The sequence below is a fragment of the Symphodus melops genome (genome assembly GCF_947650265.1).
Source record: "Symphodus melops genome assembly, chromosome: 9".
Classification (NCBI taxonomy): Eukaryota; Metazoa; Chordata; class Actinopteri; order Labriformes; family Labridae; genus Symphodus; species Symphodus melops.
In genome coordinates this window covers 19792518-19815938 of record NC_136699.1, presented here as the reverse complement: position 1 = coordinate 19815938, position 23421 = coordinate 19792518, and the positions used below count along the sequence as shown (strand labels likewise).

Below are 23421 nucleotides of genomic sequence, written 5' to 3'. Positions count from 1 at the left end.
GCAAAGGTCAGTGGCGGGCAGGGAGCCTTCCCCGTGTTTATTCAAGATTCACATCTGCTCGCTTCGGCACTGTTCCAAATGTCAGCCAATAACCATGATCGCCGCCAGCTCAAATAGCACACCCTGCCCGCTTACACTGTGGGGGTCAAAACCAGACAAACCTGCGCTAGTGCACTGCCTCCCACACGCCTGTCTATCTCACACAAACAAACTCTCTCGAACTGCGAGCTATTGAGATGAGGTGGCGCGTCTGTGGGATCAGTGAAGTGATTGATGACTCGGAGGGTGGATTGGTAAATAAATGGATCATGTTAAATTGCCACTGACATGTCCAATTATAGGCTCTGTCAAATGAGAGAGAAGAGGGTTCACTTTGAAATCCCATTTTAAGAGGTGGAGAGATTCATCAAGCAGGTCTCACTCTGTCCTTAGCCAGAGAGGACACGCATCAAATCTCTCCTGCTCATGATATTGAACTTTGCAGTGATGGCAGGCAATCACTTTTACAAGTTAGCTTGGGCTGTACAAAGGAATGGACTGGCTGAATCAAAGTCAAACTAAACCCAACAGAAAATGTTGCTAAAAAGAATCAATACATGATTTTTGGTGTGTTTTTGACTTTTCGACAACCTTGGCCATTGAGCCGCATACGACTAGGATCTAGGACACTGTGGGTAGTGGCCAGAATTTTGTGGCCAGACTAAATATAGAAATATATACAGTATTTGAACATCAAGATTGGGTTCTGCTTTTGTTTTTTTTACTGCTTACAGTCTATTAGCTTTGATTTTAGCCTGGACATTTGTACATTCAGAATCGGGTTTTATTGACATATATTTGCACATAAAGGAATTTGTCATGGTGTATTGGTGCACAAACTCAGGAAATTAAGCAAAACAAGAAAAAACTTAAATAATAAAATATAAGGAGCCATTCAAATATATTATACACAATTTAAAAATGAAAGAATCGAAAAGTACAAAATGTGCAATGAAGGAGCTGTGCAAAAACAGACAAAACAACGCACTGAGACAACCATCCACGGCACCGTCTTGTTGGCATTGGTTGCTCCACCTTAATCATTCGATCCCACAATCATTCAATCAACGGTATTCATAAACAAATCACAACAACAACTTACTTATATTTTTTTTACAGAGAACAATTATCAATCAACCATGAGCAAGTGATTGACAACAGTGGCAAGAATTACGTTTCTTTGAACAGGCAAAAACCTCGGCCTCAATTTTTATTTCCATCATCTCAACAAATGGATTGATGAAATGGAAGCAGCTCATCTTGGCTAGCTAGTGTGTAGTGTTGTGCATTCACTTTAAAAGTAGTGTAAACATCAAGAAGCACAGTAAGGCTAATGATCACCCGCTGTCCGAGTGAGAGTTAGCTAGCATGCCAGCAAGCCTCTAATTTTTTTTAGCATTTTAAACTAAAAAGCTCAAGTGGTCCCTCCAATTGTTGAAGCTCGTAAAGGATGATTGTTATAATAGCTTCTGGATCTTCCTGTGTGTTGATGTTTTCTGTATATACCAGATAGCTGTGTGCATAGATGAAATACTTCCACAGGTATTTCAGATATGTTTTTATCCTCTTAAAGGTGCACTTTAGTTTTGGTAGTAACATTTGAAAGTTGGAGAAGAAAAACAATTCTATGCAATTATCTGAACTATATACACAAAGTTAATTCAAAGGAAAAAAAAATGAGTCCCTGAACACTGTTTGGAGCAAAAAAGCGACCAGGAGAGTTATGGTTTCACTGTTGCTGGCCCTCCCATCACTTCTTGTGTAGCATTTGATCCTTAAACAGTGGACCAGGGAGGAGAGTTTCTGTATGGACTTATGAACATACCACAGAATCTGTACATTTGAACGACAGCTGAATAATATTTACAGGTTTATTTGCTTTACCTCAATGTAAATTCAATGTTCGTCTTTAACAGCTGAGACGTTTGTCTCAACGTAGCTTTAAATATTTTCACTATTAGGGCCTGTGTCCACCGGGCTTTTTTAGGGCAAGCTTCTACTTTGAAATGTTCCCAAGGAGGAGAGAGAGCAGCAGGCGGCTGCCTGGAGAAAAGTCACAGTGTCCAACGTCCTTTGCTTTTTCAGTGCTGCCGCTCCGAGCACATCTGGCTGAAAATCTGTCAACTTTTCAGGAGGTTGCGTCATTGGGAACTTTTCAAGCAGCCAATTATTTAGTAGATCAAGGCACTCATCATACTTCTGACCAGAACCATGATAGCACGCCATGATTATTATCAAGCTCATCATCCTGCAAAGTAGGATGGCAATCATCGTTTATTTGATGCACATAGTGAAGGCCCAAGAAAAAAAGATCCCAAATAAAAAAACTTACCGCAAACAGAGCAGTATCAGTTATCGGCTGACAAGATGCATGTGCAATGCACAGCCAGCGCTTTTTTGCCCCCCAAAAAAGCCAGGTAGACACAGGCCCTTACTGATGAATTATTAAGGTCACACTAGTTTAACAGAGTGGAAACTGATGGAGGACAAATGCGGGAGGTACGTAAAAGAATAATAAGAGTCGTGCTGCAGATGCTGAAAGTTGACAAATAAAGGAATTCTGTGGTAGCATGGGCTTCTTTAAAGATCACCTCTGAGAATTCATCTCGGTTGAACACATTTATTTACCTACTGGCCTTGGTTGCAGTTGCCAACCTTGCCCTATTGATGAGCAGCGCCATGTTGAACAACAGTGGCAAGGATTACGGTCGCCATGCTGGAAACCTTGTGACAGGCAAAAAAATGGAAGCTGTGCCGCGGTCGCCCGTTCATAAAATCAAAAAATCACCCCCCTTACAGTGTGTGCCCATAAGGGCATTAACTAATCAGACCAAAATTGTTTTTATTCCCAGGCTGTAAACATGTTAATTTCTGCTCAAAAAAAAAAAAAAAAAAAAAAATTGAATGGGGTGTGCATCTGACTTCCGGGGCTCTTTGAGACAGCCTCAAGCTAACACTCGATAAAATGCAGTTTATTGCACTTACTTGCATTGGCTTGAGAAAAATGAAGCCAATGCATCAGGCTTCATTTTTCTCCACTGGAGGTTGCTGCTTGATAGTCACACACACGCACACACACACACACACACACACACACACGCACAGAGACTTGAATCCCTATGTGTGGGCAGAGATCACTCTATAGAGCCAGCACTTCATCTATAATTCATCTTATGCTCTAATAGGCCTGATATAAGTCAGCAGTGTGATCTGAAGGCTGGCTGATCAAATCTGCGCAGAAGCTGTATTTGTTCTCTTCAACAGTCCTCTCACACGCAGACACACACACGCAGACACACACACATGCACACACACCTTTACGAAGACAGACCGAGATGATGAGTAGAGGCCGGCTCATGTAGATTGACAAAACAATGAAGGATTATAAAAAGAAACAAACACTTATTATTTTTTGATACATTGCCTTTTTGATTTATAATTGTACTTGGTCAACACAAATCATTTTTACAGATGCTCTTAACATTACAATGGGGAAAATGAAACCCATTTCAGGAAAGGACATGAGGCTCTAGCGCGTTTCGAGTCCTCCAAACTCGTCTGCTCCTATTAGCTTACCTGGCTGATGTCCATGCGTGCATCACAGCTTAGCGGCTGAGTCGACATCAGTCCGTTTGAGCCAATCACAGTGGAGAGCAAACCCCTCTCATTAATCTTCTGAATGGTGGTGCCATCCACAAAGTAGACAACACCTCTTTTATCCACTGCAATACCTGTACGGCAGAGAGAGAGAGAGAGAGAAGCAGAATGAGCTTTGGGAGATGACAGAGAGAGTGAGTTGGGGTGAGAGAACAAAAAGGAAAGAGGTGAAAACGGGAAATGAGAGAGACATAGAGAGAGAAGATAGTGAGTGGTGAGCAAGAGAGAGAAGTAAAGTGGAAAAAGGAGAGGGCTTCGGAGAGGCATCCAACTCAGTTAGACATTCAGCTCAGCAAGCGGCTGTCTTATCAAAGGCACTGCACCACAGAAATGTAATTATATTTCCATTCCCAAGACCACTAAAGGGATTAGAACAATACAACTGGAGGAAGAAGTTATTTGTCACATTAGATGTGAGCAGGGAGCCGCAGTGAACTTTTGACATTAGGCTCCTGCAAACGTACATTATAAATGTGCAAAGGTAACAAACACGTGCTCTACTTGCACAAACTCTAATCTCCATCGAGCTTTTAGTAGACAGTGAGCAAAGTGCGAGGAGAGGTAAGTCCAGGTATTAAAGGTCAGGGCAGACTATGAATCATCTGTTATGGATGAGGAGCGACCTTCACCCCCTTCTCATCTCCATAAGAAAAAAAAATAGCCCTTTAACTTATCTCCTTCAGCAACGACAGAGCACAAGTCAAACCTCACCTCTCAAAAGATGTGCCACATTCTCCGAGACTGCTTCTACTTAGTTTGTGCAACAATCAGCCATATTTCGGACTTGTGCATCAAACTTACATTATCTTTTTACTTACTTATTTATTTTAAATATATGTCAAGTTAAGGATTCTTTCCCCTTATCCTAAGCCTCAAAGGATTTACAGGAGACAAACGCCTTCTTGTAGTCATGATCACTCACTGATATAAAGAGTCTCACACTATAATACCATTCAACCATGATACATTCCATAGCAGAGTATGATGAAAAGGGATGGAATATTTGTGTAGTCTTAAAAGCTGTGAACATTTTTTTTTGTTTGCGTTCAGGGTTACAAAAAAAGGTATGAACAAAATAAACATTCTTTTAAAGTTAGTATACAGCAAAACATGTTGGCAAAGATACAAATTGAAACGTTGGTATTTTGCACATAGGACAACATAAGCATTAATAACGAATATTTCCTTTTTGTCATTTTTCCTTTTGACCTTTTTAGATCTCCACCAAGACCTATAAGAAATCTTAAACTTGAGCTGTGTTTACAAATGCACACCAGAAAATTTCAGGCAGGCTGGCTGCCCTTGAAATCTTCCTGAGTTAGTTGCTCACACATACACATGTTCACACATGGCGCCGGGGGGGAACACACATTTGAGCCATGTCCAATGAAAGACATTGAAATGGCACACACAGCCGGAGTCGCACTCTATGATGAGATTTTGTGCCGTTCTGTCAGTGCAACATGTAGTTCACAGAGAGTGTTATTGACTGACTAAACAAAGAGCAAAGGAGAACATGCTAGCTGACAGAAAACATAATCAAGCAGTTTCATTACTTGTTCTGAGATTGCACCGGTCTTGTGCCAGAAGCAGGGGTATAAATGTCATCTTCCCCGCCTGTGATACATTTTTTCTTGAACATCACCTGCTGTGTTCACACATTTTCTTCACACTGGCAGGAAACATTTTGGGTGAAATTAAAATAAATAAATATTGTAAAAAATCGATTTGCCTTCACACATGCACCTTTCACCGCGTACTGTTAAGACATTTCAGGAGATTTGTGTGAGTGTGAAAACATAATTAGCTTTAAAATATCCACAATGTGCTAAAACTAGCATTAACTTTTTGAAACTCCACCACTCTGAATCCTCCACTTTTCTCCAGCAAAACATCTCCAACCCCTCTCCCCTCACGTTTGTACTAATGAGTTATTTAATTGGAACCCTCATAAATTAAGTGCTAAGTGCTAAACGCAAACAGCGCACAAAACTGTCCTTGTCTCGAGCTGCATTGTTGTGTTAGCAGGCTAATGGTGTAGCGCTCTTAAGTTTGCTTGTGGCTTCACACAAGCATATAATGTGATCTGAAACGCTTACATGATGTTCAAATAAGCAGTTAGTACAGACTTTTATGCTTCTTTTCTTTAGTCCCTCACCTTAAAAAAGGCTTTTATATGTAAGGGGAGGAACCAGCACGATGTAGATACGACTCATGCTTCTCACTGATTGTAGACAGTCATGACTCAGAGATATTCACAGAGGATATACGGCATTTCTGCTCTCTGTTTGTGTAAAATGTTGCACATTCAGTCTTTAATCATGTACATAAAGTCATTTAGGTATGTTTTTTTTTTAAAACATTGTTAAATTATTAATGTTGATGTTTGGATACTCATCTATGTTTCAGTAGGTCAATTATGGTTCCTTGTTTTAACAGGATTTCATAGTGTCGTCTGTAACTCATTTGCTCTTCTTTTTATTGTATTCATGCTGTTGTAAAGCACTTTGTGACCTTTGTCTGTGAAAGTGCTTCATACATGAAATTTACTTACTTACTTTAAAATGTATGACATATTTAAAAAAGCAAACCAAAATGTCCTGGGACACAATGTTGTTTGTATAATGACTTCTTGTTTTTGTTTTCTCTTTTAAATATTCATGTTTGCCAATGTGTATTCAACCAACAGAGACCTGCGGTACAGAAGCCGGTACCAAACAGTGTGTTTCTTACAGGGGACTATATGAACAATAGTAAGCAATTTACTTGATTATTTGTCTTGTCAATGAACTTAAGGCTTTTGCTTCCAGATACAATCGACTCATTTATCTGATTTCCCAGCATTCTCAACACCCTGTAAGAGTCCACTGACGACTCCAAAGTGCCAGGATGTCATAATAAAAACGGAAAATAGGAGCGAAAAACCAGAACAGTTCCAACTATTCCTCGCTCATTCAACCCTCTTGTCTTATTTATGCTTTCGTTTGGTCCCGTCTGTCTTTCTCCTTTTAAACGCTGTCATGCTGGATTATGTGTTGATGAGCCTCTGCTCACTTTCTGAGCCCACGGTAGAAATCACTGTTGCCCATTTTTCCCCAGGCAGCACTAAGGTCTGATCCTCCTTGACATACAATAACTTCCATTCAACATGTGCACACTCGCACACAACAACATGCAAACACAGCACAACGCTGCCGCCAAAACTAGATTCACAAACGTCCTCAAACCGAGCAACCCTGGAGCGACCCTGTGAGTCATAAATCGTGCAGGTGGAGGGGAGGTGGAGAGGGGTGGGTGGGTAAGGGGAGGGCCAGGGTCAGTGTGTTTCCTCCAGAGGCCAGAAGGTGAACTGCGGAGCTCTCCCTCCTGGCCCCTTCATCATCCCTCTGACACAGACAGATTACACCACCCACACAGCCCCCCCCCCCCGTCCAACACCTTTCCATTCCTCTTGTAGCTTTCCCTCGCCCTCCATCCTCTCTAACTTGATCTCCTGCTCTCTTTATGCTCCCTCTACACTCCCTAGTTTTTATTGTCGTCCTTTGCTTTGTTTCTGTTGTTGTGTTCACTCTTTCTTGCCCTTTGTGTTATAAATGCTAATCAAATCTGTGCCCTCTGAACCTCTGATGATGTCTTGGCTCTCTTTTTCTCCGTTCAGCCCATTTTTTTGTGGCTCTTGCTTTGCCATTTCTCCCCTTGTCACCGGACATCATGCATGAGGGGTGTCTAAACCCAAAGCAAACCTACTAAGGATTGAAACAAGGTAAAATCATCTCGCCATCTTTGTATCCTTCCTATTATACTTTCACTTAAGCAGCCATTTCTCGTGGAAACCTAGACCTGTCCCTGATCTTAGAGCTCATAAATCCTGCACAAGGACATGCAGAGGCAGCCAGGACTCTCTCGCAATACTGATTTCTGTTCTCTCCCTCTCAGATGCTGGATATTACACTTTTCTTCTCTTTGGTACATCGACTTCCAGGATAATTTCCCTTTTTTTATTATATTTCCTGCCTTTGTTTGTGCTTTTCTTACACCCTATCTGCATGTCTAATGCTCTCACAAGCAGCTCCAATAAATACAGGACCAGGCTGACTTATTCATCCTTGCCCAAGCATAACAATGAAGTACACTTGCCTTTATTGCTTGACATTGGCGAAAGGGTTTACGCCACTCTATGTGTTGTTTAACCGTATTTTGCTGCGTTTATTGAAAAGGCGGGAGTTAGTCCACATTTTACTTGTCAGGCGCTGGACTTCCTGCTGTGTGGGTAAAGCTGTACACTGCGTGGGGAATTCAAAGCCTCCCAGTATAGCCGACGGACACTCACAAGAAGACATCAAAAGGTTTGTTGTTTCTCCCTGGGTAGACCTGGCACACTGATACTCATGTTTGGAGGCTGGCAGACACGACAGTGGTGCAATAATTGAGATAAATCTCAACTCTAGAGGGAGATGGACATTTGGCTAAAGTTTAGACTCTTTTTTTTTTATCATTATCAAAGAAAAATTAATTATACTGAGTTGCACTGACCTTGGAAATAACCGAGGGAAGAACATGGGGGAGAAGGAAGGACAGGATGACATGACTACTTCTCACGTTCAGCTCAGATTAAGAGAGAAAATGCAGCCAAAGAGAAACAGACATAACCAAAAGAAGTCTGAAGGAGGAGAAAGTCTGTGATGAGACAAAGGGACGTGATGAGGAATTGCTTCATTTAACTAATACAGGCCAATCACTCTCAATCAAAGAAACTCTTTGTTCTCCTTCCTTGTCAAAAGAATATCAGCCATAACGGCCCCCTGTGGCACTGCAATACAATCCAATCTGATTAATGCCTTGGAGAGGGGTCTAAGAGACCAGCAGTGTTGATTACAGCTATTTGAAGAGAAGGAGCCACCAGGGATTATACAGACAGAGAGCGAGAGGCAGGTGAGGAAATTTGTAAGGTGAGATATGAGATGAGGTGAGAAAGACTAATTATGTCAAAACGATTTTGGATTTTGTATCTTTTCAGCAGCGAGTACACAACAGTGTTTGAATCATTTTGGGATATGGTGTGTGTGTGTGTGTGTGCGTGTGTGTGTGTGTGTGTGTGTGTGTGTAGTGCATGCTGACTGCAAACACCTGAGCCCTCAAGAGTGCAGGAAGTCAGCCTGTTGGTGTTGTTCAAGTTTCCCTTTCAGTTCTTTCACCCTTCAAATGTTGACAGCGGAGCCGCCAAAGAGCTGCCTCTATTGATGAAAGCAAGCAGAATGTAAAGGAAAAAAAAACTGAACATTAAAGAACAACAAAACAAAAAAACCCCATCACAGTCTGTCTGTCGGAGAAACAACCACAAAGTGCAATATAAGCACATATCCCATGAAGGCAAGCATTTTAAGAGGTGTGTTCACAGAGACTGAAGCATAGTCTGTGACTGTACGGAAGTTCCATTCACACCTGAAAACTTTCATACGGTACACCCACACAACCACAGTGCCCACATATCAAAACAGCCTGCACACACGTGCAAACACACTGCTATACACACACACACATTGGCGGCAGCCTGAGGATTAAGTCTTTCAGTCTGCCCTCTCATATCCTCAGGCTCACTGGGTGTTAATGATATGGACTGACATATTATTACCGTATCTAAATGATGATAGCTGGAGCTGATTATGGCTCTTGGCATTCCTGTACAAAGGAACGTGTGTGACTGGCGAGTGAATAGAGACAGATGGACAGTTTCACCTGCACAAGTGGCACCGGTGAGGGACTCTGGACAGAAATAAAGTCAACCAAATTAGCTCAGGGAGGCCTGAAGGTTTTCCTAACTGCTACAGACCAACTGTAAACAACGCTGAACATCACAATGTTTCAAAGGGTCTTCAGCTGACTGTTACTGCTCCCACAGTGCTGCAAGTGTGTAGGGAATATGTGCGAGTGTGGCAGCATGCCAACTAGTGCAAGCGGTGCGTGGGTGTGGGTGCGTGCTTGTATGCGGTGAAGTCGCTCGGCGAAAAGATAAGGCATGGCAGTTAATCACATTGTGCACATATGCAAATATAGAGCGGATAAATCAGAGTCTGCAGATGAAAAATTCACACTTCTACCCACGCACACACAAAGTCACATACGCAACTTTCATATGGGGGGGAGGGGAGGGGGGGTGCACACCTGTTCACTTAATGTGAGTATTGTGCATCATGCTAATTTGACGATGAGGGCATGAATTTCAATGTGTGCACAGACGGTTTGATTTCGGACCAGCATAAAACACGTCACAAGCATGAACTGATTACGCTCCCATCAGTCACTCTTCCGTATCTAATGACATGCACATCTATGAACTGCAATACTGTACGACAGGGGCTGTTTCCATTCACTTTAATTTGCCCCCATATCAAAAGCTCGTCATCAATCAATAAAAGATTGCACCATAAACGAGGACGGGCGTGTATTTCTGCTAGATCTTTGGTAAGCAGAAATAATTCATGCTTCTTATAATTAATTATTCATTAAAGCCCCACAGAACAGACAGTGGCTTAGTAATTAAGTCTGAATCAGACACTAGCTCATCTAATTATCAGCCACTATAAGTTTGTTAACATATTAACCCGCATTAATTAATTATTGATGGCTGTCTTTTTTTTAGCTGCTAGTTGCAACATGTATGGCTAGACAGACCTTGCAGTCGTGCAGAGAACTTGAGGAGATATTGCAATAGTTGCATGCAAATTTTTGTGCCAATAAATGTTTTTTTGGTGAGTATATGCAACTTGGCAGTAATGTTCTTGTTTGATAGCAAAAGAGAGATCCAAAGCAATCACACAGGCAGCAGACAAACTCAATTATAAAAGCAATTGAAATGCTTTGGACTAGAAAGCTCCATGAAAGGCTGAGGGGTTTGGATCAGTGTGGAGCGTCTGCAGATTATGTCGCACTGTTTAGAACATCAAACAAACACAAGGAGGTCTATCAATAGAGGCTCTTTTACCAAACATGTCATCACAACAACAAGCCAGCAAGACTCGTCTGCGGTGCTGGAAAGAGGAGATGGGATCAGATGGAGGGAAACAAATGATACGTAGAAACGGGGCACTAAACAACTATAGACTGCAAATCTGTATGCACAGCTTCCATCCATACACAATTTCCCTGAATATAAAGACATCATAGTAGCTGAGCCAGAGGCAGCTTCAGAACAGGCTTTATCACAGATAGTTGGCTTTGCAGTTGTTTCAGATATTTTTCCCCATTGTGCAAGAGAAGGGTGTGAGTGTGTCTTTGGAGGGAGGTCTGGCCACTAGTCTCCTGAAGAGCTGCAGGTGATAATCATACCCAGGTGCAAACATTTACTGGCTCTGTTGTCCCACCATTCCTATAACAACAGTCCCTCCCCCCGCCGCAGCCTCGCTCCGCACCATCCCTCCCTGCTTTCACGCAGGCAGGTTCAATTGGACTGCCAAGCTGAACTCTGTCTGCCACCATCTCTCCACCTATTCATCTTTCTGCCAGTGTGTTTAAAGAATCAAGGCAGGAGCAACTTGCATGGGGGCACAAGTTCACTATCTTTCCCCCTTATCAGAGCAATTCCCACCTTCCCCTACCGTATAACAAATGTTTCTATCTGTGTGTCTGTGTGTGTGGCGGGAATTCACCTAGAGTAAATGCAATGTATTCCTCCACAGTGGCAAAGCTCCACTCTCCTGTCAGCTTGCCAGGGTCCCAGTGGAGGTTGACAGGCCGGCTGCCAGCAGTGGCCATCTCGACCAGTTAAAGGGACACGCGTGTCACATTTCCCATGCTCACGCTGACGTTGTCAACCTGACATACCCATAACAAGGTGCCCATTACTAACTCTGTGTCCCGTCCCTGGAAGAAGCCGAGTGGACCAAGGGACCCTGATACTGTCAATAAAAAAAAAAAAAGCATGCATGCACAAGCACACTGACAAATGTTGCACTTTTGATGCACAGAATCAGCCTTTGGTCTTCAGCCTACATCTCGTATTGACGCAGGGTTTCATCACACACACAGTGAGCTTCAGTAACCTCTTAGAAGCTTCCCTACACACTCCGACTACAAACAAGGAAGCTGTCAGTCTCTATAGTGTTCTACCTAATACATTACTTGAAAAAACAGGCGTTTTAAAGGTAGAGCCTCGTTTTCAGTCAGCATAAATTTGCCTCTGCTAAGCACATTGACTATTTTCTTCAGTTCTTTGCAAAGTTTGGCAGTGGGCCGACTGTTTCTTCACTGAATGTCTGAGTCCTGCTGTGTCCCATAGAGATAAGCATGCCGACAACATACTTTCCATGCTTCATGCGTTTTTTGAAAATTGCGGCGGACATGTCTTGTAAACAAAAGAGTTCTAGTCACATGACGTATGGAATTGAATTCAGCGTTTTAGGTGATCACTTTTTCTTGAGTTCTTTGGACTCAAAATAATTGTTCCTTATAATTATAGTGCGATTGGAGCATGGGTAGCCTAGTGGTTATTGAGTGCATCATATATTTAGGCGGTAGTCCTTTCTTCTTCCACTCTCGCTCCCCCCCAAATTTCTAACTTTACCCCCCCCCCCAAAAAAAATAAAAATAGCGGCTTCTGCTTTTTTATTCCAGTCATAAGAAAACAATACTGCAGCAGAAATATGAAGTAAGCTGTGTCTTCAGCTTTTATTCCTGACCATGACCAACAGTTCTTCATAGTTCTAAACAGCTTGTACTGGGTTATGTTTTAATAACGTCTTCAAATGGTTGAGATCAGATTCACGGTTTCAGCACACGTGATTTAAAAACTCGAGGCCACTGTGTCTGTCGGTCTAGTGAGAACCCACTGAATGTAAGTCAGTCAAATTATCCACTGTTTTGAGTTCTGTTGAAAACATTTTAAGAGTTTGCCCGCCGAGCTGTCATTCTGTTTGGATGGAGCTGTCTTATCTTATTTATAAAAATGTCTTCATGAGAAAAACAACATTGTCAAATGCTTAAATTACTTATGTCTACATTTCTTGACAAGCAATCTCTTGTGGTACTGAAAATAATGACTACACTGATGAAGTGTGACCTTGTTGCAATGCAGAAAAACCTCTTACAGAGGCCTCACACTAATACAGTATGCTAAGTTTGACATTGCACAGAGCAATACTGTTTTCAGGCAGAGGAGTAGCTTCACTTTCCTGGCTGGCTGAGTTAGCTTTTCTAGCGTGAACTTCTTAAATTATCTGCTTGGCTTTACACCTAAAGTTTTACAAAATTGACATTTCTGCTCACAAATGGAAACTAAATGAAGGAAATGATTCCACAGTTGGAAAGAACAAATTCAGTTAATCCACACATTGTTTCCTAACTTTATGTCTGAGGTTCACAAGGCTTATCAGTGATGTGAATTGCATCAACATGTACGGTACATGCTTTATAGCTTAAAAAAATGGTTCTTATGCTTCCAACTCCTTTCAGTTGCCCTTTAAGCATTCACTAGAAAAGGCGAGAGAAAACTAAACACAGCCAGCCAGTGTCCAAAATAGATGCTAAATGGACTTGAGCTTGTAGAGCACTTTTTTAGTAAAAAAGTATTTTAACACAGCAGGTCACACTAACACATTCACACCGATTAACACGCTGCTGACAGCAGTGGGAGAAATGTGTTGTATATTCATGCTAAATATGGCTCTTTAAATTAAACTACAGTATGAGATCTGACCATAATTCTATGATTGTAAGCTAGTTAGCAGCTCTCAACCAGGCTAACGCTATCTAAATGGGTTATAAATTAATTAATGCATGCTCTTGTAGAAAGTTTTACTTTAGAGGCTCATTACTATATTTTTTTAAATTCCAATGTAGCACAGTGTCTACGACAGAGGATCAGGGTCACATTAAAGAAGATTAATATTGTAAAATTTTGAGATTAAAGTTGTAAATTTACGAGATTAAAATCGTAAGTTTATGAGAACAATCTTGGAAATTAACCAGTTCGAGAACAGCCTGAGTGAGAATAATGACAGGAGAACTGAGAAAAGCTGTTTCCTCTGCTGACAAAACTTCCCCCAAGTCAGTGTGGTTCTTTCTTCGGAAAATAACGGTTCAACTAGGAGTCTTTTTAGTTGGGAGCAGCCCGAATCATTTTACAAGACAATGACTAACTTAATTTGCCATTTTGTGATATTGCTAGCCTATATTACTTACAGCCACACATTAGGGCCTTTCATCTCGAAGCTGAAACCATAGTTCAAGATGGCGGTCCACTTAGAGTTCTCAGGGAAAACACGTCATCCTCAGCGTGAAATTACCTCATTTACACAAACGGACATTTTCATAAAACGCTTTTCACCTTTTTAGTGAGTCACTACTTCTAAGAATACTGGAGTTCTGTCAGGGACACTTACATCAAAAAGTCAACAGGACATACAGGACTAGGACATTGGCCATATCTCCGCAATTTGCCCTCCAATCATATAAAAATTGCTCACTGGCTGTCCTCAGTGTACCTGTGTGCAGTTTGCTTTGCTCGATGCTCTTTTGCTTGGCCTCCAGATTTGCCTCTGGCAGTTTTATTTTCAGCATTAGTTTTTGGAGAAACGAGTTTCCGCCACAGCTTCATATTGTGGCTGCTCAGTGATGCATGTCTGTTCCACAAACCATTGCCCCCTCGTCTAATTATCATGGATGCTACAGTGAGAAAACAAGCTGTGGTAGAAATAGCATGACCCAATGGCGTCTCTCAGATTTGCATTATCATAGAGTATGCTGCTGTTTGCCTTGCTGTGTGATTAATTCATGTGTGTATCATTAATGCAGGAATGTCCAGGGGCAAAGACAAAAGCTCGGTCAATGTGAAATGAAACACAGGAGCAGGCTGTTAAAAATTGCGCACACATATGCACACATGCTCACACACAAACAGAATGTTGGAGCTAAAATCACAGAGTGACTTATCTGATGCCCTTGTTTTGAGAAGTAGAGCTCTGTTTAAACCAACAGAAACAATGATAGTTGACCCTCTGAGAGGGAAGGCAGCCACAGGGCCGGTTTAATATGCAGATGAGGAGTGGGACTGCAACGCACTGCAGGATTTAGAAGCAAAACACAGAGTCCTCTATTTCTCTCTTTCATTCGATCCATTTTATTTCTTTACCTCTAGTCTCTATTTTCCTCCATTCATTTTTATGTTGTTATTCTCTCTCGCGCCCACTTTTTCACTTGTTTCTGAGCTCATACTTTTCTCCTCCAATCTGACCCCAACCTCTATTTTGTGAGCAATAATCACTGTGCACTCAGTGACGTGGGGAGCAAGAGGTAGAATAACAATCCTGTATTCAATACAAAGTTATAACACAGGGAAGCTGGCAGCATGGCCGCAGGAAGTGGGGGTGCTGCAGCACCCCCTAGTGGCGAGGGGGAGATTTTTTAAAATGTATTACAAATATTTTTGTACAATTTATAAAGTATTGGCAATTTTCCAATTTTGATCCTCCTTTCCAATGACTGCCATTAACAGGCTGACAGCGATGAAGTTTTACGCAGACGCAATCATGATAATCCAGTCGTAATTGTTGTTGACTTGATGGTTTATTGTCGTGATTTGATGAATAAAAAATGAGAACAAAACATACCATTTCCAGTGGTTTTTCTGAGTGCTGGTCGTAACATGAGTGCTGGTCTGCCTAAAATGTCATCCCTGCCTGCCTGTTAATTGCAATCATTGGAAAGGAGGATCAAAATTGGCCATTATATTTAAGCGAGAACTGTTTGTGCTCCCCCTACGCTCGCTCTACGAGTGTCACAGTTCAAGATGTACCATCATGTTGGACTAAGCTCCAGTAACAAACAAGAGCCATGTTTTCAGAGACAGAAAAACTGACTGAGTTAAGTCTGTGCCTCCCCGTCTCTGTGGCCTCATCTGAGCGCACTTTCTCAGCCTTGCGTCTTTTGAAGACATGGGTACTCAGCACCATGATGACCCAGAAAAGACTCACAAACCTTTAATTGATGCATGCCCACACACACATTTTGAACTCCCTGGACATTCATCCGCTCATGAGAGACTTTATTTCCACAACCCCAGAGCACACCTCGAGATCTGGACACCTGTATCCAGGGCACCCTGTCTGCAAGTTCAAAGTAAAATCATGGTGACGCCGCGCACTTTCATATCTATGCAGTGTAATGCCACACTGTAGTATTTCTGCAAGGTGGTGGTGATTGAGAGTGTTATTTTGATCATGTGTTCTGTGCATAAGGGATTTGGAGAATTGTTTTATAACATGTAAATGTCGGAGATCATTTTTTTTTATCATTTTTAATCTATTTATTTATTTTTAAACATTTAAATGTATATATTATAAATGTATTCTAAATAGGCTCGTAGGTTTTTTTTTGTCCAAAAAAGAACAAAAGACTTTCACAGCACCCCCTGTTCAAAATAACTTCCAGCGGCCCTGGCTGGCCGAGAGGCTACACAGCCCTGCGATATCCTTAACTTCACTGCTGCAGTGATCAAATCCAGTTTGAAAACCGGCAGATTTTCAGGCAGAGAAATGCTGGCTGGCATGATGAGAAGTGTGCATTAAAGGACACCAAAGCTCATGTGACTCTATGCTGCTGCTGGAGGAGAAGCAGGGGACGGGTGTTTGCTGAGTTAATGGTTTGAGCACAGGCTTGCTGACAGCGTCGCATGCTTGATTCACACTGATGATGGGAAACTGTCCCGTGCACATTACTATGTTTTAAGACATTTCTATAAGTGAAGTTATTCATTTGCCTAAGCTGCTTACATGTCAACCTCCAGCCAAGACAGATACTGTACAGCATGAAGCGAGGCTCTATTGGTCTGGGGTTAGAGAGCCCGGCACGCGATGTGCCACGTGAAGAGTATTTACCCCTCGCTGTGACTCCCTTTTTTAAACGCCTTGGCTGTTCAACATGCTAATAACCACGACCGGCTTAAGCCCCATGGCTTCATTCAGCACCCCAGCCCAGCTATCTCAACTCCAATGGCTTGCCTTTGCCTTGCAGCTGAGCGAGAAGGGGGCATGTGTGTAGTGTTAGTCTGTGTGGGGAATAGAGAGACCCAGAGAAGAGACAGAAAGAGAAAGCAGAGAAAGAAAGTAAAAAAAAAAAAAAAAAGAGGAGAGAGAGAGAGGCCAACGGGGCAAGAGGGAGAAAATACGGTGGCAGCATGTCAGTTTCCGATAAGGGCATTAGCCTGCCCCCTGTGGGCTGGAGTGAGAGACTTCCACTGCATGCGCTCACACATGCACACCCCTCTCTGTGGATATCGGCTTTGCTGTCTGTGACTAGTCAACAAATAAAAGATAAGACCTGCACATGGCAAACATCAACAACTAAACTCTCAATCACTGGAGTCACTGTCTGCCCAAACCTACACAAGAAAAACAGATGCTGACGTTTTTGCATACTTTTCATAACCAAATATGAAAAAAAAAAAAAAAATGTTGTGAACAGAAGGAGTCCAGATATGCATGCCAAGGCTGTGGCGTCCTGTGGGACAGACGCTGCTTTCATGTCAGACATGGGATCCATCCTAAATGGAGCAAGGCCCTTTATTTACCGAGCTAATTGACTGCAGAAGCAAATGTGAAGCCAGCTCTAAACAATGCCCCAGATCTTGTATTCATAAGTGAGTGTTTGAAGGACACAAGATAATCCCTGCAGTTTACACTGTGGAGAGACTATACACTTGGGCAAAAGCTGTGCACTAAATAGTGCCGCAACATTGCTCGCCGTATTAAAATTTATGGATTGCTATTTAACAACTGTATGCCATGTTGCCACAATATTATCTATGACAGGAGGCCGAGTGCTGCTATATCAACATGGGGTTTTGAGGATGATTCATCGCTGAGGAAGAGGGAGGGATAGAAAAAGAGATGGAGGGAGGGGAGAAAAAGAGGGAAGACTCTAATTTGAAGCGGGGAGCTCACCAGAGGACAGGAGACAAGATCAATGCCGGAGAATCACAGAGCCACAGCTTCAAAAAAAAAAAAAAAAAAAAAAGACGCGGACAGATATTTCTCTGTGAAGTCTACCACTCATTACTATTGGTAAGAGGGTGAGGGGAGGAGGAAGAGTGTGGGCTGTGGCAGATGGATGACAGGGAACCATGGGGCTCCAGGCAGAAATCTCCAGAGCCTTTATAAGAGCTGGTTAGTCGGAGCACAATGGCCACAGAAGAGTCTGTGAAGTGAAGTGAGTCAAAGAGTATAAAATACCTGACCGTGCGTGAACAGGAGGAGCTTTGGGACAGAATATTCTATTACTGCATAAAGGCAGAGATACAGCATGTTCTAAGGTAAAAGGGGCACACACTCTGAGAGTAAAAGTCTTCAGATCATCTGTCAAATCATAGTCGAATCAGATCCAATCTGCTTTTTTTTCTCTTATCTTCTTCTATCCCTTTGGATCTCCTCGGTTTTCATTTTCTTTATCTTCGTGGAGAGGAAGTTAGACAAAATCAACTGCTCTAAAATTGTATTTAGAGCCAGTAACGTTTGAGGAATAGAGACACTTCTGCACTTCATTTGTTTATTGTGGCTCATATCGACCAGCTGTCTGCCTCCAACGTCAGACTGCATTGCATGCACCAGCTGAGTGTGAGTGACAGAGGAGGCCGAGTCGGGCTGCGGGTGTCGCCTGAGTGACAGGCCTGTGGCTAAATCTTCTGTGCGACCTGGGGACTAAGAGGTGGCCAGGTGTGTGGGTGTGATTGGTGAGGGCAGTAAACAGATTATTTCTTCTTCCTGGCAGCAAATGCCTTTTTTGTGTAAACGTGAAAAACTCACAAACCCAGTGTAGTGCTGTAACGGCCATCCCAGACTGTACAGCTCATGACACTGGCTCTATAGTGGCATCTCTCAATGGATACGAACAGAACGTACGCGTGAAGAACTGCAATTTTCTCCTTGTAGTTCGAAATGCTCTGAGACAACAGATGCAGCAGAAGACGCTCATCGACACAAACAACCATTAATGAATGATCCTGCAATGTTTACGTATGAAATCCCAGTAAATTACCACATATCTTTATTCTGCCGTGTCGATTATAATTATGAAGACTTATAAATAAGGAATGAAGAAGAAAGGCTCCACGCTCTTCCTCCCTTCAGGTTGGTGTTTTGCTGTATATAGCTCATCATCCAATCAATGGACACAACGACAACAATGTAGATGAGTGATTCCGTGGATAATCTCGTTCCCTCATGCATAATTTGTACCTCTTTGTATATCGAGGGGCTCATACAAACAAAATGTTCTGCAAAGACACCTCCACGATCAAATGAATTCATAGAAATGATCATCAAATCAATTATCTGGCCGTCTTTGTACAATCGTAGATGGGAACACGTTCTGTCTGATTTGCCCCCTTATTTGTGTTCTCTCTTGGTTCCTAAAGTCAACATCAAAAGCTGTAGTCGGCACGGCACGATTGATTGATAATGTATACTATTCCTCGATCGCGGACTGTTTTTGGGGAAAAGGCCTTCAAAGCATTCTCACCTTCGTCCTGGTATAAATTGCAGAGTCATCTTAAATCGGATTGTCTTCCACGTATGGACGATTTTAAAGGTAGGATCAAGGAGTATTTAACTGCTGCATGCACATGTTCTCTCACCGAACGCAGCAAATGATGATTCTGTAATGATGTGATTTGCCAAACTGTTTTAGCTGTTTGTTCTGTTGATGTTGTCCAAATGTGTACTTGATGTGGACCTGCTGTGCTGCTTTCTTGGCCAGAAGAAGAGTCTGAATCTCAATGGGATTATTTCTGTTTAAATAAAGGTTGATAAATAAAAATAAAACATTTTGGGTCAGTGGAATAATAACCCGCCACATGATGAGTCGACATCAAGTCAAAGAAAGGTTTATGCCTTCATCATCTGTAACATCAAAGATGTGATTTAATTGGTCCGATCATTAGAGCAGGATTAGTGCAAGCCACGGTCATTACTGTGAGTTCAAGCTCCGCGCTCATTTGTTATTTCAGCCACAAACAATGCAGCTGGAAAAAGTACAGCTCCATGCGACATTGTTCATCATCTCTCTTCATAGCAACGCTGGATTCTTGAAGTCAGACATTTTACTACTCCACACTTCTGCAGCAGACAAAAGACCCTCCCTAAACCCAGCTTTCCTGCGGGTGACACTGCTTTATGGATGACAGAAATCAGAGCAGACCAGGAAGGCTCGTTTTGCTTCCAGGCAGGGCAGAGGAAAAAGATATAAAAATGTAGTACAACGGCAGAGAAGACGCATTGAACCCACTCCTGTCAGCTAATAACTAGGGGTATAATAATTAACCAATTCAAATCGACACTCCGGGCTTAATGTCTGGAATGTATGTGCATTAATTCAAATAACTTGATCTGGGCTCAAGCTACGAGGGAATCACAGCTGAATCTGCCGACTTCTCTGTATTAGAAAAGTTAATATGACAGGCGGATATGGGCTTAGTATCAGCACCTTCAAGTGCTATTTCCTCCAGCCAAAGGACGCCATGCTTTCCCAAGGCGCTTATTGTCATTTTCATAAAAAGATCTAATTACTTCCCTTGTCATATGACCAATTCTACATTTTGATCTTGTTCTTCGCGGCCAGCTTTTATCCATCTTCAAAAGCAATGTTTGGAAATACAGAAACAGCATTCCTCTGGATAGGGAAACATACAACAACTGTATTTTTTGTGTGTGCTGAAACAGTCATGCAGGCTTGATTCGTGATAAAGGAGATGAAGGCGCTCGTGTGGGTGTGTACACGTTATTCTTCAATGACATCTTAATACATCTGCTAAGCTCCTACTCTCAGGATGGATGTTATGACTGATGAGGATCAGGTAACCGGATAGCTTAAGGCGGTTGTGTGGCTATAGAGTGAGAGTAAACTGACTTATATTCAGACGTGTATTATTGAATAGGTTTTCCCGCACTGCTGTGTCGATTGCTTCTACAGAATTTCTGAGCTCTCCGAAAAGACAAAAAAAAAAAACCCTCAACATTTTTAATTGCAACCTATTGACATGAGAGTTACTCACAAGTAGAAAACTGGCAATTACAGTAACTCTGATGTGACACAAGCTCAACATGAGCAGAAGTCTAACCAGACAGACTAGGTGAAAACAACTGACTGTGTGTAGGTGTGTGTGTGCGCACACACTGTGAACTATTGTGGCACTTTGAAGCTGTAACTATACGATACTCAAAAAGCAATATTAGATAATATGTTTTTGACATGTTTTAGTTTGATAAAATGCAACTTCATAAAGAAGGACAGTTTTTACCACACAGTTGGGATTGCTGGGGTTAGCACTCTTTGGGTGTCTCACAATTCGATTTTTGTTTCAAATCTTTGGGTCACTTTTCAATTCAAAAAAATGCTGGATCCATGGATTCAAAGTGTATTTATGAATTTGCACAAACTTCAGGATCTTCTCCAGACATCTGTGAGACCGTCTGAATTTCTTGTTGCTCTTTTTGGCATTCTACTGAGTTAAAGAGCTAGCTTTAGCACTTAGCAGGGAGTGACTGATTAGCCCCCCCAAAAACATTTTTTTTGTTTCTTTACATCGATTTTTGAAAGCTATGAATCATGTTTAAATCTTAGAAGAGAAGAATGTTAATTATTACATAAATTGATTGTTCCCCCACCGCACTTGGGGATATTTTTCTTGGACTCAAAGTGCTGCCAAACATTTAGCTGCTTCCAAGAACAACCAAAACAGGCAATATTCAATAGTGTGTGTGAGGAAGTACGAGTTTCTTGCTGTATTCATTCTTACATTTTTAACCATGATGAAGCAAACATGGAGAGGAAGAGCCTGCTTTCTGCAGACAAGGGGCATCTTGAGCATGGACCGTTTTTGTGCAGAATGTGACAAAGCGAGCTTCTTGCAGTGACTTTTTTTTATTTTTTTTATTTTGCTGGAGCTCAATCAGCTGAGTTTCTAAAGAAGCTTTACTAAGCCTGAGGCAGATCCTCTGTGCTTCCATCGAGAATTCTGTGACACCTCTGACAAGAAACGGCTTCAATCAATCAAAATAGAAGTCACAAACTAAAGTCAATGAAGAATATTTGGAAATGATCAATCAGCTCTTTGAGGAGGAGTGCAGAATTATCCTCTGGTTTGCTCCAACGCTGCGTGCCCTCCCACACGTTCAGAACATCTCCTGCGTCTTCTGAAAGCAGACACGAGGTCACAATGTATTCTCTCTGCTCTGTAGCTTGACATTAAGGTCGCTGAGGTGGGACGCTATCTGTCACAAACGTAACAGCTTCCATTTACTCCATTTTACAAGAACTCTACAAACATTGTGCCTTCCCTTTTTTCCCCCCCCTCGCTCAGACATAAAAGGTCAGACGAGGCTGATGGGTAGATGATGCCTTCAAATAGTTGACAAGTCACATCAAAGTTGTCATTACTTCTGAGTACATCGCACACAAAACTGCTCGCTGGATTTCGCAGTGATATATCCGACAAGGGTGGTGAGTTTTTAAGCGTTAGACGGATCCCCTCTCTCCCTGTCATGGATGGTCATCCCTGTTGATTCATCCATGGCAAGTGAGATGAATGGGGCCTTTTTTAAGCCATCAAAAAGTTGCTGAAGCAAATCTCCAGCAAGAATCTCGGTTCGTCTTGCTGCAGGGGAATCTAAGCGCGGTATCTGATTTATTTTCTCTTTCAATTCATCCTTCTGCTTTCCTTCCAGCGTGGCCTCAAACACATCACTCTTGCACTCCTTCATTACTTCAGCGTTCAAAAAGGGCGTCTGGTGTTTGCAGAGGACTCACGACTGCTCTTAGTTAACACTGCAGCGCATATTCTAGCTGTGTCATTGGTTCTCCGATTATTCTGCAGGAGGCTTGATTTGACTTCAGCTGGTTCAGTTTCGGGGGTTATTGCTTCGTTGCTGAGGCGATCATTTTGTTCACACAGGGTGATTAGGGTTCTGAGTGGCATTTTGAGCTGCCACTCTGCTCTTACACAACCACACAAAGTTCTCCTAAAAGAGCACACCTTTGACTAACCTTACCTTTTTTTTTTTCTCTTTTTTTTTTTTTTAGATCTGCTTGTTTGAAAACAAGTCACTTGAATGTCTCCACCACAGCTCGCACATCTAAATTTTTAAACACTTTGTAACTACACAAGGTGGAATAAGGACAGGGGACGGGACATTTCTCTATGTGTCAGGAGGAGAGAGGCAGACTACGGTCAGTTTGCCAGGAAATGTTGTTCTCGGATCAGAATAAATTGGACTGCACTTTTGTCAGGCAAACATTTTGATTTGACGATGACCTCGTTCGAATGAAGTGCCTGGGTGAGTCATGACAGTGAGGTCAGAAAGCACAAAACCAGGCTCCTGAAACTGGAACAGCTGAACAAACTGCTGGTATGATTCTTGGTTTTATTTAGCCCACATGTTTGTTTTTTCTCTCCAGCGGTGGCATGGCAAAATGTCTGCTGTATTTTGGCACACAGATTTTCTTTTCAGTCAACTAATGTTTTGTAACGACGAGTTGTTTTTCAGGTAAATTGCATAAGATAAACAATTATTCCCTTTTTCAAAGTACATGTGAATAATAGTCCTTCAAATGGGGTTAACTGGTGTCAGTTTTGAATGGTGGTTGAATCAACACATTGAAAGGCAATGAGGGGGACAGCGCTGAGAAAAAAAAGTTCAAGCAGCGTGAATCCATCAATCCTTCCCTGCTGGTTTCAACAAA

The 23421-nt window shown here is 42.1% G+C and overlaps 1 protein-coding gene across 1 annotated transcript in view; it reads right to left on the bottom strand.

The window, feature by feature from the left end:
- Window positions 1-23421, bottom strand: part of tenm1 (teneurin transmembrane protein 1) — a 163722-nt gene that overhangs the window by 22176 nt on the left and 118125 nt on the right. Inside the window, exon 23 of the mRNA XM_079352768.1 lies at window positions 3616-3770. Within this exon, the coding sequence (XP_079208894.1) occupies window positions 3616-3770 (155 nt within the window). The remainder of the gene's footprint in view (window positions 1-3615; window positions 3771-23421) is intronic.